At 48.5% G+C, this 17121-nt stretch overlaps 1 protein-coding gene across 1 annotated transcript in view; it reads right to left on the bottom strand.

Moving 5' to 3' along the window:
• Positions 1 to 501: 501 nt before the first annotated feature.
• LOC132575768 (collagen alpha-1(XII) chain-like) overlaps positions 502 to 17121 on the bottom strand; it is a 34898-nt gene continuing 18278 nt past the window's right edge. Inside the window, exons 3-6 of the mRNA XM_060244458.1 lie at positions 14646 to 14805; positions 7873 to 7966; positions 4342 to 4515; positions 502 to 617 (exon numbers count right to left, since the gene is read on the bottom strand). Of these exons, the coding sequence (XP_060100441.1) occupies positions 502 to 617; positions 4342 to 4515; positions 7873 to 7966; positions 14646 to 14805 (544 nt within the window). The remainder of the gene's footprint in view (positions 618 to 4341; positions 4516 to 7872; positions 7967 to 14645; positions 14806 to 17121) is intronic.

Genomic DNA, 17121 nt, shown 5'->3' with positions numbered 1-17121 from the left:
TTGGATTGGTTCCTGTGGTGATCTGCACGGTACCGAGAGTGGTGGTAGCCGCAGCATTGATGGGAATCCATTGATGGAGACCTCGAGGTGTAGTAGCGTCTTCTCGGGGACATGGATGGAGACCGAGATCTCGGGTTGTAGCGATAGCGGTCCCTCCCCCTGCTAGGGGATCTCTCCAGGAAACGTGTATGATGGTACCGATGTCTCTCGATGCTCGGAGATCTGGCTGGGAATCGATGAGTATCAAAGTACCGATGAGCATCGTGTCTATATTGGATGGGATTCGACATATCGCGGAACGATCTGGGGTTGATGTGTTGTTGAGTCCACTGCAGCGGGTCTCGGATCTTCTCCAGCGAAGGGTCTGGTATGGATCCTTGCAAAGAAGGGGATCGGGACGGAACCGGGATAACTTCCTCCGTCTGCTGATGCGGTGAGTCCGTAAGCGGAGTGGCCGCTTCCTGGGTATCGGATCCGGGTGTGGACGGATCACAATGTCTGTCAGGCTCGTGTTGTTCCGAAGTTTTGTTCGGAGCGGTAGGCTTTCTCGAGTCCTTCGGGTCGGTAGATTTTTTCGGTGGCTTCGGGTCGGTAGGTTTTCTCGAATCCTTCGGGCCCTTCGGATCGGAGTGCTTGTGTTTCTTGGTGTGCTTCCCAGTTTTCAGTTTAATAGGCGCGACCGTTTGTTGTGACGTCGCCGCGCCGTCGCCGGTTTTCGCGGCATCGCCGGGCTTATGCTTGCTGGGAACAGTGGCCACTGAAGCTGCCGACCTTGCGCCGTCCCCTTGGGGAGACAGAAGGGGAGGCGACTTACTTGTGGTAGAGGATTGCGACATTTCAGGGTGAAGCACAGACTCCATAAGATGACTTCTCAGTCTAGCGGCCCTGTTTTTCCGCGCCTGTTTGCCGAATTGAAGGCAATGCGCACAGGCGTCTACTTTATGGGCTTCTCCCAGGCAAAATAAACAAAGTGAATGTCCGTCCGATGTAGGGATTTTTGCCCTACAACGCGAACACCTTTTAAAGGTTATTCTACTATCCCTTCCTTCCATACGCCCGGGGGGGGAGGGGGGGGAGGGGAAGGGAGGTCTGAGGTAAAAGCAGGAAAGATATTTTTTTTTTTGAAGAGTAATGAAGAGTATAAGAATATTAGAAGGAAAATGGAATAAAAAGAGAGGAAACGACGAAGAAGCGAAGGCTAGGTTCTGAGGTAAAAGAGGAGCGCAACGAGGTAAGACTATCCCAGGCGACGGTTGGAAAGAAACTGGGTGGGTGGGGCGCCTCCCTCCCGTTCCAGGCATGCGCAGTGGATGCCTGCTCCCCAGGACGGAAGGGAGTGCGCGCCAAAAATAACGCCTAGGCTAGCTTTTAAAATCTCCGAGGTAGGGTTCGTCCTGACGGGAAAACCCATGTGTGGGACTGCACAGAGACCACGAAGAAGATCTTCCTGACCGTTAGAGCGGCTCCTCAGTGGAACAGGCGTCCTCCTTAGGAGGTGGTGGGCTCTCCTTCCTTGGAGGTTTTTCAACAGAGGCTAGATGGCCATCTGACAGCAGTGAAGATCCTGTGAATTTAGGGAAAGGTGTTTGTGAGTTTCCTGCATTGTGCAGTGGGTTGGACTAGATGACCCTGGAGGTACCTTCCAGCTCTATGATTCTATGTATAGCCTGGAGAGGAGGTGGCTGAGAAGTGATATGATCACCATCTTCAAGTCCTTGAAGGGCTGTCCTATAGAGGAGGGTGTGGAATTGTTTTCTGTGGCCCCGGAAGGTAGGACCAGAACCAATAGGTTGAAATTAAATTGAAAGAGTTTTCCACTCAACCTTAGGAAGAATGTCCTGACCGTTAGAGCGATTCCTCAGTGGAACAGGCTTCCTCAGGAGGTGGTGGGCTCTCCTTCCTTGGAGGTTTTTAAGCAGAGGCTAGATGGCCATCTGACAGCAGTGAAGATCCTGTGAATTTGGGGGGAGGTGTTTGTGAGTTTCCTGCATTGTGCAGGGGGTTGGACTAGATGACCCTGGAGGGCCCTTCCAACTCAAGGATTCTATGAAAACACAGTTTTAGTCACAGCGAGCGGGGGGGGGGACGAGCGGAGCGCCATGGCAGTGACAGCAGTGGCAGGGGGCGGGGGGAGGCAGCGGTGGCGGGCCAGAGGGGGCTGGCTTCCGGGGGGCAGGGAGGCAAACTAAGAGCTTGCCTGAGGCACTGGAGGGGAGGAGAGCCCAATTTGCCGCCCCCTGCCTCTCGGTGCCCTAGGCTACCGCCTAGTTTGCCTAGTGGGTGAGCCGGCCCTGGGTGTGACAAGCACAATTGAACGCCAAAGGGAGTTCTGGCCATCACGCTCAAAGGGGAACACACACCTTTTAAAGGTCTACTCTCCATTGGAATTCATGAAGGACAGGGGCACCTTCTTTGGGGGCTCATAGAATTGGACCCCCTGGTCCAATCCTTTTGAAACTTGGAAGGTGTTTTGAGGTGAGGCTCCAATGAAAACGCTGTGAAAGCAACGTCACCCCAGAGTGGGAAACGACTGGGGCTTGCACAGGGGACAACCTTGACCTTTTTACCTCAAAAAGACAGCTTCCCCCATGCTCCAGATATTCGCAGATCAATTCTCCATTATGCCCTATGGGAATCAGTCTCCATAGGGAATAATGGAGTGCCCAGCAGCCAATTCCCCCCCCCCCCCCGCTTTCTAATGACCCTGAAGTGGGGGGAGGGTCTCCAAACCGGATGATCCCCTGCCCCCACCTGGGGATTGGCAACCCTGCCACAGTTAGAAAGGATTTCCATCTGCAGAGCGGGACTTCCCTGCCTCCCCCTTCTCGCCGCAGCCCCATACCCCATAAACGCTGTTCCTGGAGGAAAAGGAACCCCCCCAAAAAAGAGTGCAGGGAGAAACAGGAAAAAATTATTCCCCTCTCTGGTCCACAAAAACGTTCCCAGGCACAGAAGGGAGAAGATCAATTTCACAGTCGTTTTCTTTCAGCTTTACAGGCATGCAGGGCCTTTTTTTTTTGGCAGAAACTCCTTTGCATATTAGCCCACACCCCCGATGTAGCCAATCCTCCCGGAGCTTACAGGGCAGGAACTCCTTTGCATATTCGGCCACGCCCCCTGACGTAGCCAATCCTCTTGGAACTTACAGGGCAGGAATTCCTTTGCATATTCGGCCACGCCCCCTGATGTAGCCAATCCTCCCGGAGTTTACAGGGCAGGAACTCCTTTGCATATTAGGCCATGCCTTCTGATGTAGCTAATCCTCCCGGAGCTTACAGGGCAGGAACTCCTTTGCATATTAGGCCAAGCCCCCTGATGTAGCCAATCCTCCCAGTGCTTACAGGGCAGGAACTCCTTTGCATATTTGGCCACGCCCCCTGATGTAGCCAATCCTCTCGGCGCTTACAGGGCAGGAACTCCTTTGCATATTAGGCCACGCCTCTTGGAACTTACAGGGCAGGAACTCCTTTGCATATTAGGCCACACCCCCTGATGCAGCCAAACCTCCTGCAGCTTACAGGGCAGGAACTTATTTGCATATTAGGCCATGCCCCCTGATGTAGCCAATCCTCCTGGAGCTTATCAAGGGTGTGTGGTCTAAGATGCAAAGGAGATCCTGCTACAAAAATACCCGATGTAGCCAATCCTCTTGAAGCTTCAGGGCAGGAACTCATTTGCATATTAGGCCATGCCCCCTGATGTAGCCAATCCTCCTGGAGCTTATCAAGGGCGTGTGGTCTAAGATGCAAAGGAGATCCTGCTACAAAAATACCCGATGTAGCCAATCCTCTTGAAGCTTACAGGGCAGGAACTCATTTGCATATTAGGCCATGCCCCCTGACGTAGCCAATCCTCCTGGAGCTTATCAAGGGCGTGTGGTCTAAGATGCAAAGGAAATCCTGCTACAAAAATACCCGATGTAGCCAATCCTCTTGAAGCTTACAGGGCAGGAACTCATTTGCATATTAGGCCATGCCCCCTGATGTAGCCAATCCTCCTGGAGCTTATCAAGGGTGTGTGGTCTAAGATGCAAAGGAGATCCTGCTACAAAAATACCCGATGTAGCCAATCCTCTTGAAGCTTACAGGGCAGGAACTCATTTGCATACTAGGCCACGCCCCCTGATGTAGCCAATCCTCCCAGAGCTTACAGGGCAGGAATTCCTTTGCATATTAGGCCACGCCCCCTGATGTAGCCAATCCTCCTGAGCTGAGAGGGCTCTTCGTACAGGGCCTCCTGTTAGCTCTTGGAGGACTGGCTACATCAGGGGGGAGTGGCCTAATAGGCAAAGGAGGTCCTGATTTTAAAAAAAAGCCCTGGATGGTGCAAGAAGGGACTCACCCTGGGCGGTTTGCTTAACAGGCCTTGGAGGCTCCGAAGCAGCGAAGCAGAGCCGGCGGGAGAGCTTGGCCGACAGACCGCCGAGCAGATGGAAGTCTCCGACGTGAAGGACGTGCTCCTCCGCAGGGTCAGAGGCCACTTTACTCAGCCGCTTCTTATCTGCATTTTTCACTCCTGACGGGCACAAGGAGGACAGAGGAAAGGAATGAGAAGGCTCCGGTCTCAATGGTTGCCATTGCGCTCTATGGGTCAAACAGGGTCGGCTCTTGCCACTAGGCGAACTAGGTCACTGCCTAGGGCACCAGCCTTCTGGAGGTGCCAAATTGGGTTCCCCCTCCATGGGACTCGGTGATGTTTTCAAGGCGGGGGGAGCAGAAGTTAGCCTTGCAGAGAGTGCCAGGCAGTCTAGGACCGGCCCTGGGGTCAAAGGAGACCAAATGAAGAGGGAAGACATAGGTGAGATGGCAAAGAAGCGCCAAGCACACCAGATGTTGAGCTCTCGTGTGAACCTGCCTGCCCTGTGCTGGATGGCTCCATCTCATCAGATCTCAGAAGCTAAGCTGGTTAGGACTTGGATAGGAGACCTCCAAGGAAGTCCAGAGCAGCTGTGCAGAAGCAGACAATGGCAAGCCACTCTGAACATCTCTTGCCTTGACCTGGATGGCCCAGGCTAGCCTGATCTTGTCAGCTCCTGGAAGCTAGGCAAAGTCGGCCCTCCTTAGGACTTGGATGGGAGACCACCAAGGAAGTCCAGGGCAGCTATGCAGAGGCAGGCAATGGCAAGCCACCTCTGAACATCTCTTGCCTTGACCTGGAATGGCCCAGGGTAGCTTGATCTCACCAGATCTCTGAAATTAAGCAGGGTTGGCTCTGGTTAGCTCATGGATGGAAGTCCACTGTTGCTATGCAGAGGCAGGCAATGGCAAACCACCTCTAAACGTCTCTTGCACTGACGTGGATGGTCCAGGCTAGCCTGATTTCATCAGATCTCAGAAGCTAAGCAGGGTCAGCTGGCTAGCACTTGGATGGAAGATCCAACAAGGACGTCCAGGGCAGCTATGCAGAGGAAGGCAGTGGCAAGCCGCCTCTGAACATCTCTTGCCCTGATCTGGATGTCCCAGGATACCCTGTTCTAATTACATCTCAGATGCAAAGCAAGATCAGTTTTAGTACGTGGATGGGAGACCACCAAGGAAGTCCAGGGCTGCTACGCAGAAACAGGCAAGGGCAAACCACCTCTGTTCATCTCATGCCCTGAAAACCTTGTGGGGTTGTCGTGAGCAGGCTGCAGCTGAACTGGACTTCCTATCACATCGACATCAGATGTTGGGAGGAAGGGGGGGAGGAGGAAGGGAGGGAGGAAAGAAGACGAGAAGGAGGGAGGGAGAAAGGAAGGAAGGAGAGAGGGGGAGGGGGAAGGAAGGGAAGAAGAAAGGGAGGGAGAAAGGAAGAAGGGAGGGAGAAGGGTGGGAGAAAGGGAGGGAGGGAGAAAGGAAGGATGGAGAGAGGGGGAGGGAGGGGGAAGGAAGGAAGTGAGGGAAGGAGGAAGGAAGGAGGGAGAAAGGAAGAAGGGAGGGAGAAGGGAGGGAGAAGGGTGGGAGAAAGGGAGGGAGGGAGGGAGAAAGGAAGGAAGGAGAGAGGGGGAGGGGAAGGGGGAAGGAAGGGAAGGAGAAAGGAGGGAGGGAGAAAGGAAGAAGGGAGGGAGAAGGGTGGGAGAAAGGGAGGGAGAAAGGAAGGATGGAGAGAGGGGGGAGTGTGAAGGAAGGAAGTGAGGGAAGGAGGAAGGAAGGAGGGAGAAAGGAAGAAGGGAAGGAGAAGGGTGGGAGAAAGAGAGGGAGGAAAGAAGGAGAGAGGGAGGGAGGGAGTAAGGAAGGATGGAGAAAGGGGGAGGGAGGGGGAAGGAAGGAAGTGAGGGAAGGAGGAAGGAGGGAGGGAGGAAGGAAGGAAGCCCATCCAAGTTGGTGTAATGATCCAGAGGAGTTAAGCTGTGTTTGTTGCTGCAAAATAGTAAAGAGTCCAGTAGCATGTTTAAGACTAACAAATGTTATTGTAGCATAAGCTTTTGAGAAACACAGCTCTCTTTGTCAGATGCATCTGATGAAAAGAGCTGTGTTTCTCGAAAGCTTATGCTGCAATAACATTTGTTAGTCTTAAAGGTGTTATCACACTCTTTACTATCTTGATGTGGTAGTTCAGTGCACAGACTCTGATCTGGGAAAACTGGCCTTGATTCCCCCCTCCTCCACATACAGGTGCTGGGGTGACCTTGGGTCAGTCACAAGTTCTGTCAGAGCTGCTTTCTCAGGAGCAGTTCTCTCAGAGCTCTCTCAGCCCCACCTTCCTCACAGAGTGTATGTTGTGGGCAGAGGAAGGGAAAGGAGACTCTAAGCGAAGGGCAGAGCATAAAGGAAGTGGCCGTCTCATCAGCAGAGCCAGTGTTAGGGTTTTTGGTGCCCTAGTTGAGCTGCCCACTAGTGCCCCCCCTCAAATTTAAAGAACAGAGAACTGTAGAAGAAATGAAGAAACATGAAGCTATTTACATTTTTAATTTACAGGTGTTTTTTCTAAATTCCATTAAAAAATGGTGAGATTAAGCAATAAAAATTATAAGAATACTACTTGATCCTTTTAGCTGGAGGTGCAGGGACAAGATCTCGTGCATGCAAGAAAGGTGCTCTGCCACTGAGCTATGGCTTCCATCCCATGACTCTGTCAGCCGCCCTGAGACCGCTTGTGGAGAGGGAAGAAAGAAAGAAAGAAAGAAAGAAAGAAAGAAAGAAAGAAAGAAAGAAAGAAAGAAAGAAAGAAAGAAAGAAAGAAAGAAAGAAAGAAAGAAAGAAAGAAAGAAAGAAAGAAAGAAAGAAAGAAAGAAAGAAAGAGGGAGGGAGGGAGAGAGGGAGAGAGAGAGAGAAAGACAGACAGAAAGACAGAAAGAAAGAAAGAAAGAAAGAAAGAAAGAAAGAAAGAAAGAAAGAAAGAAAGAAAGAAAGAAAGAAAGAAAGAAAGAAAGAGGGAGGGAGGGAGGGAGGGAGGGAGGGAGAGAGAGAGAGAAAGGAAGGAAGGAAGGAAGGAAGGAAGGAAGGAAGGAAGGAAGGAAGGAAGGAAGGAAGGAAGGAAGGAAGGAAGGAAGGAAGGAAGGAAGGAAGGAAGGAAGGAAGGAGTGGCAGCATACAACTCCAACAGGAGCCAATTTTTAGAAACTGCAGTTGGCTCTTCTTCAGCTTTCACAATTGGTTAATTTATCCCTGCCGGGCTCCAAGGAACGCACTATGCAGGCGCCGGCCGCTTTCATGTTTCTTGGGTCTGTAACAGACCCGGGGAATGCAAAACTAGCCAGGCAGCATCTGTGCTCCATGGAGCCTACTTTCCATTGGAGAAGGCAGGCTCCAAGGAGCACACGCGTTGCGCGTGAGGAGAGGGCGCACCCAGCGTAGCCCTTTAGGCCAGGGAGCACCCTAGGCGGTTGCCTACTTGGCCTACTCCCACGCACCAGCCAAGCTCGTCAGAGCCTTGGTTTCTACTTATACGTACCCACTGCAAACACTGTGACGCCCTGGTCCCTCACAGTTCCTGCTGGGCCATCGATGGAATCCAGAGAGTTCCCATCTGTAATTAAAATCACTACCTGCAAGGAAACACGGTGAGGTTGAAAGCAGAAAGATGGATGTTAAGGGCACAACAGGCAGAGGGTAATGTGAACATCAGTCGTGGCTGTTAATGCTCCTTGCAACACAGTGAGAAAACCCTCTATAACAGGAGTGTCAAACATGTGGCCCGGGGGCCGAATCAGCCCCCAGTTTGGTGTAGTGGTTAAGTGTGCAGACTCTTATCTGGGAGAACCAGGTTTGATTCCCCATTCCTCCACTCGCAGCTGCTGGGATGGCCTTGGATCAGCCAGAGCTCTCTTATCTGGGAGAACCGGGTTTGATTCCCCACTCCTCCACTTGCACCTGCTAGCATGGCCTTGGTCAGCCATAGCTCTCTCTTGCAGTGCTGTCCTTGAAAGGGCAGCTGCTGTGAGAGCCCTCTCAGCCCCACCCACTTCACAGGGTGTCTGTTATGGGGGAGGAAGGTAAAGGATATTGTGAGCCGCTCTGAGACTCTTTGGAGTTGAGGGCAGGATATAAATCCAATATCTTCTTCCTATCAGGCCCCCGAGCAACTGGCTGTTATCTGCTTCCTTCTCCCTCTCTCTTCCTTCCTTCTGCATCACAGCTTGCTTTCCAAGGCTTGCTCAATCGCACAGGAGCTACAGAGCAAAGCCTCTGTTTTCTTCATTGGCTGAAGCTCCTCCCTTGGGGAGGAAGAGCTTGCTTTGCCAGGCTCTCTCAATCGCACAGCAGAGCTCATGAGCCAAGCCTTTCTTCCGTCTCACTCCCCACTTTCTGTATATTTAGCACTGCTTGCCATTCCATACTGTTGTCTAATGAAGTGTGCTATGAGCACACAAAAGCTTACGTTCTGAATAAAACTTTGTTGGTCTTAAAGGTGCGACTTGACTCTTCCTTTGTTCTACACTGAAACTCTTGTTGATCCTACTGGACTCAAATATAATTGGTTTCCTGCAGAGCAACATGACTTCCCTCTGAAACCCCTCACTATGGTATCCTCAGAGAACAGACCAGTTTGGGTGGTGGGTGGCTCATTTTGTATGCCAGCATCCTTGCTACATGTTACACGCGCACAGTATAAATCTCCACATGCTGGTAGAGGTATGTCACATGAGACAACAATAGAGGAATCTCCCTGGGAGGGAGTTCCAAAATTTTGGTGCCACAACTGAGAAGGCCCTACCTTGGGTTACTGCACCCATCCAGCCTCAGATTGGCGGGACAACCAAAACAAGGTCTCCAAAGATGACTGATGAATGAGTAGTTTCATATGGGAGAAGACAGGGCTTAAAGTATGTTGGTCTTTAAAGGAAGGACTAAATATTGCTAAGCAAAGAATGGAGATAGATGAACAGAGAGTCTAGAATTTTTTCTGCTTTTCTCTGACTGACTCAGCTTCGTTTACCCCTGGAAAATTTTCCATATGAGAAGTTTAAGGTGGAAGTTCTGGGAGTTCTGAATTTCCCCTCCTAGGTTTGGAGTCAGGTAAGACATCCTCCTTTTTAGAAATAACCAGGGGTGGAATTCTAGCAGGAGCTCTTTTGCATTGTAGGCCACACCCCCTGATGTAGCCAATCCTCCAAGAGCTTACAAGGCTTTTTTGTAAGTTCCTGGAGGATTGGCTGCATCAGGGGGTGTGGCCTAAGATGGAAAACAGCTCCTGCTAGAACTACACCCCTGGAAATAACTTTAGAAGGTTACAATTCAGATGGACTTGGGGTCTATAAGAACACCTGGACTGATGTTTCCAGTTTAGAGTCAATCAATCAATCAATCAATCAATCGTTTATTACAATCCAAGATCAGATCAAGATCATCAACAAAACCATACACATTAGATGCATGTCTGCGTATACTGAATATAAATATGCATTTGCAAGAATGAGATGCATTAAAACTGCGTTCTTCTGTCTGATTCAACATGCCAAGGCACAAAAACTCGCTACCTTAAAGATAGTTTCATCACAACAATTGGTAAGAAGAAAAGAAGTATAAAATTGAATGGCTCTGCCTGGATAATTGGACTTAATTAGAGCGATACACGTATTCCGAACGTTCCGATAAAACCAGCAACACAAGAGGACCTGCTCAATTGTTTCTACCATCCCATCGATTGGCAAGGACAGACGTGTTTTGCATGTGGAGCGCGTGCATATCTCCCTTCAAGAAAAAGGAAAGGAAAGGTCCCCCTGGGGTGACGTTGCTTTCACAACGTTTTCACGGCAGACTTTTTACGGGGTGGTTTGCCATTGGCTTCCCCAGTCATCTACGCTTTCCCCCCAGCAAACTGGGGACTCATTTTACCGACCTCGGAAGGATGGAAGGCTGAGTCAACCTCAGGCCGGCTACCTGAACCCAGCTTCCACCAGAATTGAACTCAAGTAATGAGCAGAGAGTTCAGACTCACAGAACTGCAATACTGCTGCTTTACCACTCTGCGCCACGAGGCTGCAGTTAAGGAAGACAAGGGTGGTTGGGTGTTCTGGTCCCTCCATACAGACCCTGACCAGAGTGGTGGCAGCTAGTGGAATCACAGAATCATAGAGTTGGAAGGGACCTCCAGGGTCATCTAGTCCAAACCCCTGCACAATTCAGGAAACCTACCCCAAATTTACAGGATCTTCATCGCTGTCAGATGGACATCTAGCCTCTATTTAAAAACCTTCAAGGAAGGAGAGCCAACCACCTCCCGAGGAAGCCTGTTCCACTGAGGAATCGCTCTAACTGTCAGGAAGTTCTTCCTAATGTTGAGCTGGAAACTCTTTTGATTTAATTTCAACCCATTGGTTCTGGTCCTACATACTGAGGCCACAGAAAACAATTCCACACCATCCTCTATATGACAGCCCTTCAAGTACTTGAAGATGGTGATCCTTTCACCTCTCAGCCGCCTCCTCTCCAGGCTAAACATATCCAGCTCCTTCAACCTTTCCTCATAGGACTTGATCTCCAGACCCCTCACCATCTTCATCGCCCTCCTCTAGACCCATTCCAGCTTGTCTATATCCTTCTTAAAATGTGGTGCCCAAAACTGAACACAATACTCCAGGGGAGGTCTTACCAGAGCAGAGTAAAGCGATACCATCACATCATGTGATCTGGACACTAGACTTCTGTTGATACAGCCCAAAATTGCATTTGCCTTTTTAGCCACCACATCACACTGTTGACTCATGTTCAGCGTATGATCCACTAAGGCCCCCTAGACCCATTTCGCACAGACAACTGCTAAGACAAGTCTCCCCCATCCTATAAGGATGCATGGGATTTTTCCTTCCAGCCTTCCTAGGCCCCTGCTGTGGGACAACATAAAAGCTCTGTGATGTTTAGGAGATTCCAAAGGTTCCATGGCCATCTGGCAGCAATGCAGATCCTGTGAATTTGGGGGGAGGTGTTTGTGAGTTTCCTGCATTGTGCAGGGGTTTGATGACCCTGGAGGTCCCTTCCAACTTTATGATTCTATGACTTCAGACTCCAAGTCAGGTGGACTTGGGGTCCATGAGAAAACCATATCTGATGTTCCCAGTTCAGAGTCAAAGTAGTGGCAGAAGCATTTGCATGCTGCATCACAACGCTTTGAGCACAAATTGTTTTACAGTGCCCGAGGGGAAGCCGTTGAGGAGCTTTTAACATTTACATATTTGCCGTTTAATCTCATATGCCACTGAAAAAAATTAATGTAAAAGGCAGGAAATAGTGTGTGCTTAATTTTATTTTTTTTTAAAAAAGAATCACAATTCTCCGCCAACGCTTCCTATATTCATTCAAAGCGCATTAGGATTAATTGGACTGAAACGTTACGTATACGTTGTGGTGGGTATTTTCTTTGCTGCCAGCAGGTGGAGCTCTTGCTCAATTTAACTCTGCTTAAAGCCAACATCAGTTAAAGCAAGGTTTTTCCCAAACTCGTTTGTTATGAGGGCCGGATCTGACATAAATGAGACCTTGTCCGGCTGGGACATGTTGGGCCAAGCTGTATGTGTACCTATCACAATACAAGAACTCGTGGGCATTCAATGAAATTGCTGAGCAGTCAAGTTAAAACGGATAAAAGGAAGTCCTTCTTCGCCCAAAGGGTGATTAACATTTGGAATTCACTGCCACAGGAGGTGGAGGCGGCTACAAGCATAGCCAGCTTCAAGACGGGATTGGATAAAAATACGGAGCAGAGGTCCATCAGTGGCTATTAGCCACATTATATTATTGGAACTGTCTGGGGCAGTGATGCTCTATATTCTTGGCGCTTGGTGGGGAAGCCAAAGTGGAAGGGCTTCTAGCCCCACTTGTGAACCTCCTTATGGCACTTGGGGGTTTTTTTGGCCACTGTGTGACACAGAGTGTTAGACTGGATGGGCCATTGGCTGATCCAACATGGCTTCTCTTATGTTTTTATGTTCTTAATAGCATTTATCTCCAGAGAGTGCTTTTAAACTGTTCTCCTCAGAGCCTACTTGGACACTGATTGGCTGAAACCAGTGCCAAGCTTTCTGGGGATTGTAGGCAGTCTCTTCCTACTGAGACACAGGCCTCACAGGCTCCCTAGGCCCACTAGGCCTCTGTCTCACAGCACAGCACAGATCATGACACTGACAAATAGGACTGAACAAATAATGTCCATAAACAATATCAGTGCACAGTCCAAGTACTATTCCAAAATTGGCCTGGAGTGGATCACAAATTTGGAGAATAATGAAGGAAAGGACGCAGCAGCCAAAACAAGAAGCTCAGGACTGGTTTCGGTGAAGAGACCTTATTCAACTTTTAGGCTCCATCTGCAGCCATTACAGTCGTGAATATGTGTTAGCTATGGAAGCTCCAGTCTATATTCATTCTGTAGACATACTTCAAACACTTTGTAGCTGGAATTCCATATTCATGACTGTATTTTCATGTTTTCATATTCGTATTCAAAGCAGGTTGTCCTTGAAAGGGCAGCTTCTGGAGAGCTCTCTCAGCTCCAGCCTTCTCACAGGGTGTTTGTTGTGGGAGAGGGAAATAAAGGAGATTGTGAGCTGCTCTGAGACTCTGAGTGGAGGGCAGAATATAAATCCAATGTCTTCTTCTTCTTCTTCTTCTGGAGATCAACTGTAATTCCAGGAGATGTCTAGGTCACCCCACCAACCATCTGCTTCTCTGTGCAGCTACAAGCATAGCCACCTTCAAGAGGGGGTTAGATAAAAATGTGGAGCAGAGATCCATTAGTGGCTATTAGCTACAGTGTGTATGTGTGTGTGTGTGTGTGTATAATTTTTTTGGCCACTGTGACACAGAGTGTTGGACTGGATGGGCCATTGGCTTCTCTTATGTCCTTATTATAGATCAGGTAGCAGAGATATAAACTTTATAAAGGACACAGACAAACACAAAATATATATATATATATTTTTTAAAAGACCTTAAAATAAAACATGTTTAAAACATTAGCACTCGTTGGTCTTGAAGGTGCTTTCTTTATATTTCTCCTATTGGATCCAAGGAACTGGGCAAAGGAAGCTCTGGCTCTAGTACCCAGTATCTGTATAAATCGATGGTGCGGTCTCATTTGGAATACTGTGTACAGTTCTGGTCACCGCACCTCAAAAAGGATATTATAGCATTGGAAAAAGTCCAGAAAAGGGCAACTGGAATGATTAAAGGTTTGGAACACTTTCCCTATGAAGAAAGGTTAATACGCTTGGGGCTCTTTAGCTTGGAGAAAGGTCGACTGTGGGGTGACATGATGGAGGTTTACAAGATTATGCATGGGATGGAGAAAGTAGTGCAAGAAGTACTTTTCTCCCTTTCTCACAATACAAGAACTCATGGGCATTCAATGAAACCACTGAGCAGTCGGGTTAAAACAGATAAAAGGAAGTCCTTCTTCACCCAAAGGATGATTAACGTGGAATTCACTGCCACAGGAGGTGGTGGTGGCTACAAGCCTAGCCAGCTTCAAGACGGGATTGGATAAAAATATGGAGCAGAGATCCATCAGTGGCTATTAGCCAAACTATATTATTGGAACTGTCTGGGGCAGTAAAGCTCCGTATTCTTGGTGCTTGGGGAGTGGGCAAAGTGGAAGGGCTTCCAGACCCACTTGTGAACCTCCTGATGGCACTTGAGTTTGGGGGTTTTTTGGCCACTGTGTGCCACAGAGTGTTGGACTGGATGGGCCATTGGCCTGATCCAACATGGCTTCTCTTATGTTCTTATGTTCTCTTTCCTTCCTTCCCCAGGGGACCAGGAGGGTGAGGAGCCTCAACCAATAGAAGGAAGAGAGGCTTGACTCAGTAGCTCTGCTGTGCAACTGAGAGAGCCTGGCAAAGCAAGCTATTCCTCCCCCTCCTTCCTCTCCAAGGGAAAAGCCTCCACCAATGGAGAAAATAGAGGCTTTGCTCTGTAGCTCCTGTGTGATTGAGCAAGCCTAGCAAAGCAAGCTCTGCCTCCGCCTCCTTCCTCTCCAAGGGAGGAGCCTCAGCCAATGGAGAAAAGAGAGGCTTTGCTCTGTAGCTCCTGTGTGATTGAGCAAGCCTTGCAAAGCAAGCTGTGAAGCTGAAGGGAGCAAGAAGAAGGAGAAGGAAGCAGACGACAGCCAGTTGCTCGGGAGCCTGATAGGAGCCCTCCGGGGGGGGGGCCTGATTCGGCCCCTGAGCCACGGGTTTGACACCCCTGTGTTAAAGGAACAAATCAGACAGGGATTGCAGAGTTACTCACCTTTGCTGCATCTTCTCTGAACATCCCCGCATGGATCACTACATCTGCTAGAAAAGCAAAGGCATCCCGTGTTTTTCCATGCCCCCCTTTGAACGACAGGTCCCGGATGGTCACCAACACTTCCTCAATGGTGATGTAATCCGTCAGGTCGATGCTTATTCTGATTGCCATAAGCAAATCCGCGGATAAAGCAAAGGGAAATGCATTATTTCTAGAGCTGTCAACCAATTAAAGATGTGTTAATCAATTACCTGTCAGGATCTTCACAGATTGAGCTCTTAATTGACAGATTAATTTCCATCTTGCAAAATCAAAACAACAGAGGTGAAATTGGATCAGCCCGAAGGAAAGGGACCCTGTCTTGTTGTAAAAATTATAGAAGACAAAAATATGACTTCGTTGTTAGAAGGAAATCTCATTGTTTTGTGAGGTATTTATTTTAATCTTATTGACAAATACGAAAGATATATAGAAATCCACAGGACTTTTTTTGGTAGGAAGAGCCCAGCAGGAACTCATTTGCATATCAGGCCACACACCCCTGATGTCACCAATGTTTCACATAGGGCTTTTTGTAAAAAAAAAGCCCAGCAGGAATTCATTTGCATATTAGGCCACACCCCCTGACACCAAGCCAGCCGGAACTGCATTCTTGTGTGTTCCTGCTAAAAAAAAAGCCCTAGAAATCCATATAAATATGTGTGTGTGTGTGTGTGAGTGATTAATATCATTCATATACATTCTATCTGCTGACCACAGCTTCAATTGTCCCTTCTCCACTGAGTTCCTTGCCTCATATGTGGGTAGATTTCCTAAGCACTTGGAATGTTCATAAACATTCCCTAACAGCAATTGGTCAATTGCTATTTCTGTTTCTATAGGGAAGTTTGCAGGAGCCCAGAGTGGCACACAGCGGTAAACTGTAATACTGCAGTCCAAGCTGTGCTCATGACCTGAGTTCGATCCCGGCGGAAGCTGGGGTTCCGGTAGCCAGCTCAAGGTTGACTCAGCCTTCCACCATCTGAGGTCGGTAAAATAAGTACCCAGGTTGCTGGGGGGGAAGTGTAGATGACTGGGGAAGGCAAGGGCAAACCACCCATAGCAAAAAGTCTGCCAAGAAAACATCCTGATGCGATGTCACCCCAGAGACAGAAACAACCGGTGCTTGCACAAGGGACTACCTTTACCTTTAGGGAAGTTTGATGTCAATGAACTAAAGCCAGAGCTCTTAAAAATCTCTAGAAATGTCCAAGTCTTCAAATCAAAGTTACCTTCTTTTCCCTCCAATTTTTGTTGTCTGATTTGGGAGACAGATCAGTAATATCTGGGGAGGGACGGTGGCTCAGTGGTAGAGCATCTGCTTGGGAAGCAGAAGGTCCCAGGTTCAATCCCTGGCATCTCCAAAAAAGGGTCCAGGCAAACAGGTGTGCAAAACCTCAGCTTGAGACCCTGGAGAGCCGCTGCCGGTCTGAGAAGACAATACTGATTTTGATGGACCAAAGGTCTGATTCAGTATAAGGCAGCTTCATATGTTCATATGTTCAATATCACCATCTGCCACCTTCCTTTTTTTGCTCGGAGTTCCCATTCACCTTTGCATCAAAAATTACCTCAGAATTACCTTACGCCAAAAAATTGTTCAGTATTAAATCCCAGTGCGTGTTCTACTGGATGTCAAATGGCTAACAGTAAACTAGTTTGGGATTTGTACAAAAAAAGGCACAAAAATGGGCCACCTCCCGACAAATTAGGGTTCTTGATATATTGTCAACATACTCCTGAGACACACAGATAAATATATGAATGAACTACATAAACTCAAAAACCTACCTGAGGAGGACTCAACATGCCCCACAAAGGAAGAAATGTTGAGAGTCACTGAAATTCAGTTACAGAAAAAGTGGGGAGGGGGAAACTTGTTCAAGCCCTTCAGAGCTTGTAAAATCTTAGAATCATAGAGTTGGAAGGGACCTCCAGGGTCATCTAGTCCAACCCCCTGCACAATGCAGGAAACTCACAAACACCTCCCCCTAAATTCACAGGATCTTCATTGCTGTCAGATGGCCATCTAGCCTCTGTTGAAAAACCACCAAGGAAGGAGAGCCCGCCACCTCCTGAGGAAGCCTGTTCCACTGAGGAATCGCTCTAACGGTCAGGAAAGTCTTCCTAATGTTGAGCCGGAAACACTTTTGATTTAATTTCAACTTCTTGGTTCTGGTCCTGGGGCCACAGAAAACAATTCCACACCCTCCTCTATCTTCCTCTATTCCTCACCATGTTCAGTTGGCGATTTGGAGGAGAGGAGAGGTCCAAATTGGTCCCCTCCCTCCATGGTTTTATTATTTATTTATTTAAAACATTTCTTTCCCGCCTTTCTGCCTGACACAGCTTACAATGTCAATAACAGAAAAACATGGTAAAATACATTTTTAAAAAAAAACAACCCTGGAGTTTAAAATCAATCATTCAAAACCGT

Source organism: Heteronotia binoei, chromosome 8 (genome assembly GCF_032191835.1).
Source record: "Heteronotia binoei isolate CCM8104 ecotype False Entrance Well chromosome 8, APGP_CSIRO_Hbin_v1, whole genome shotgun sequence".
NCBI lineage: Eukaryota > Metazoa > Chordata > Lepidosauria > Squamata > Gekkonidae > Heteronotia > Heteronotia binoei.
Note: the sequence above shows the minus strand (reverse complement) of the source record. Positions and strands in the feature narration are given on the sequence as shown.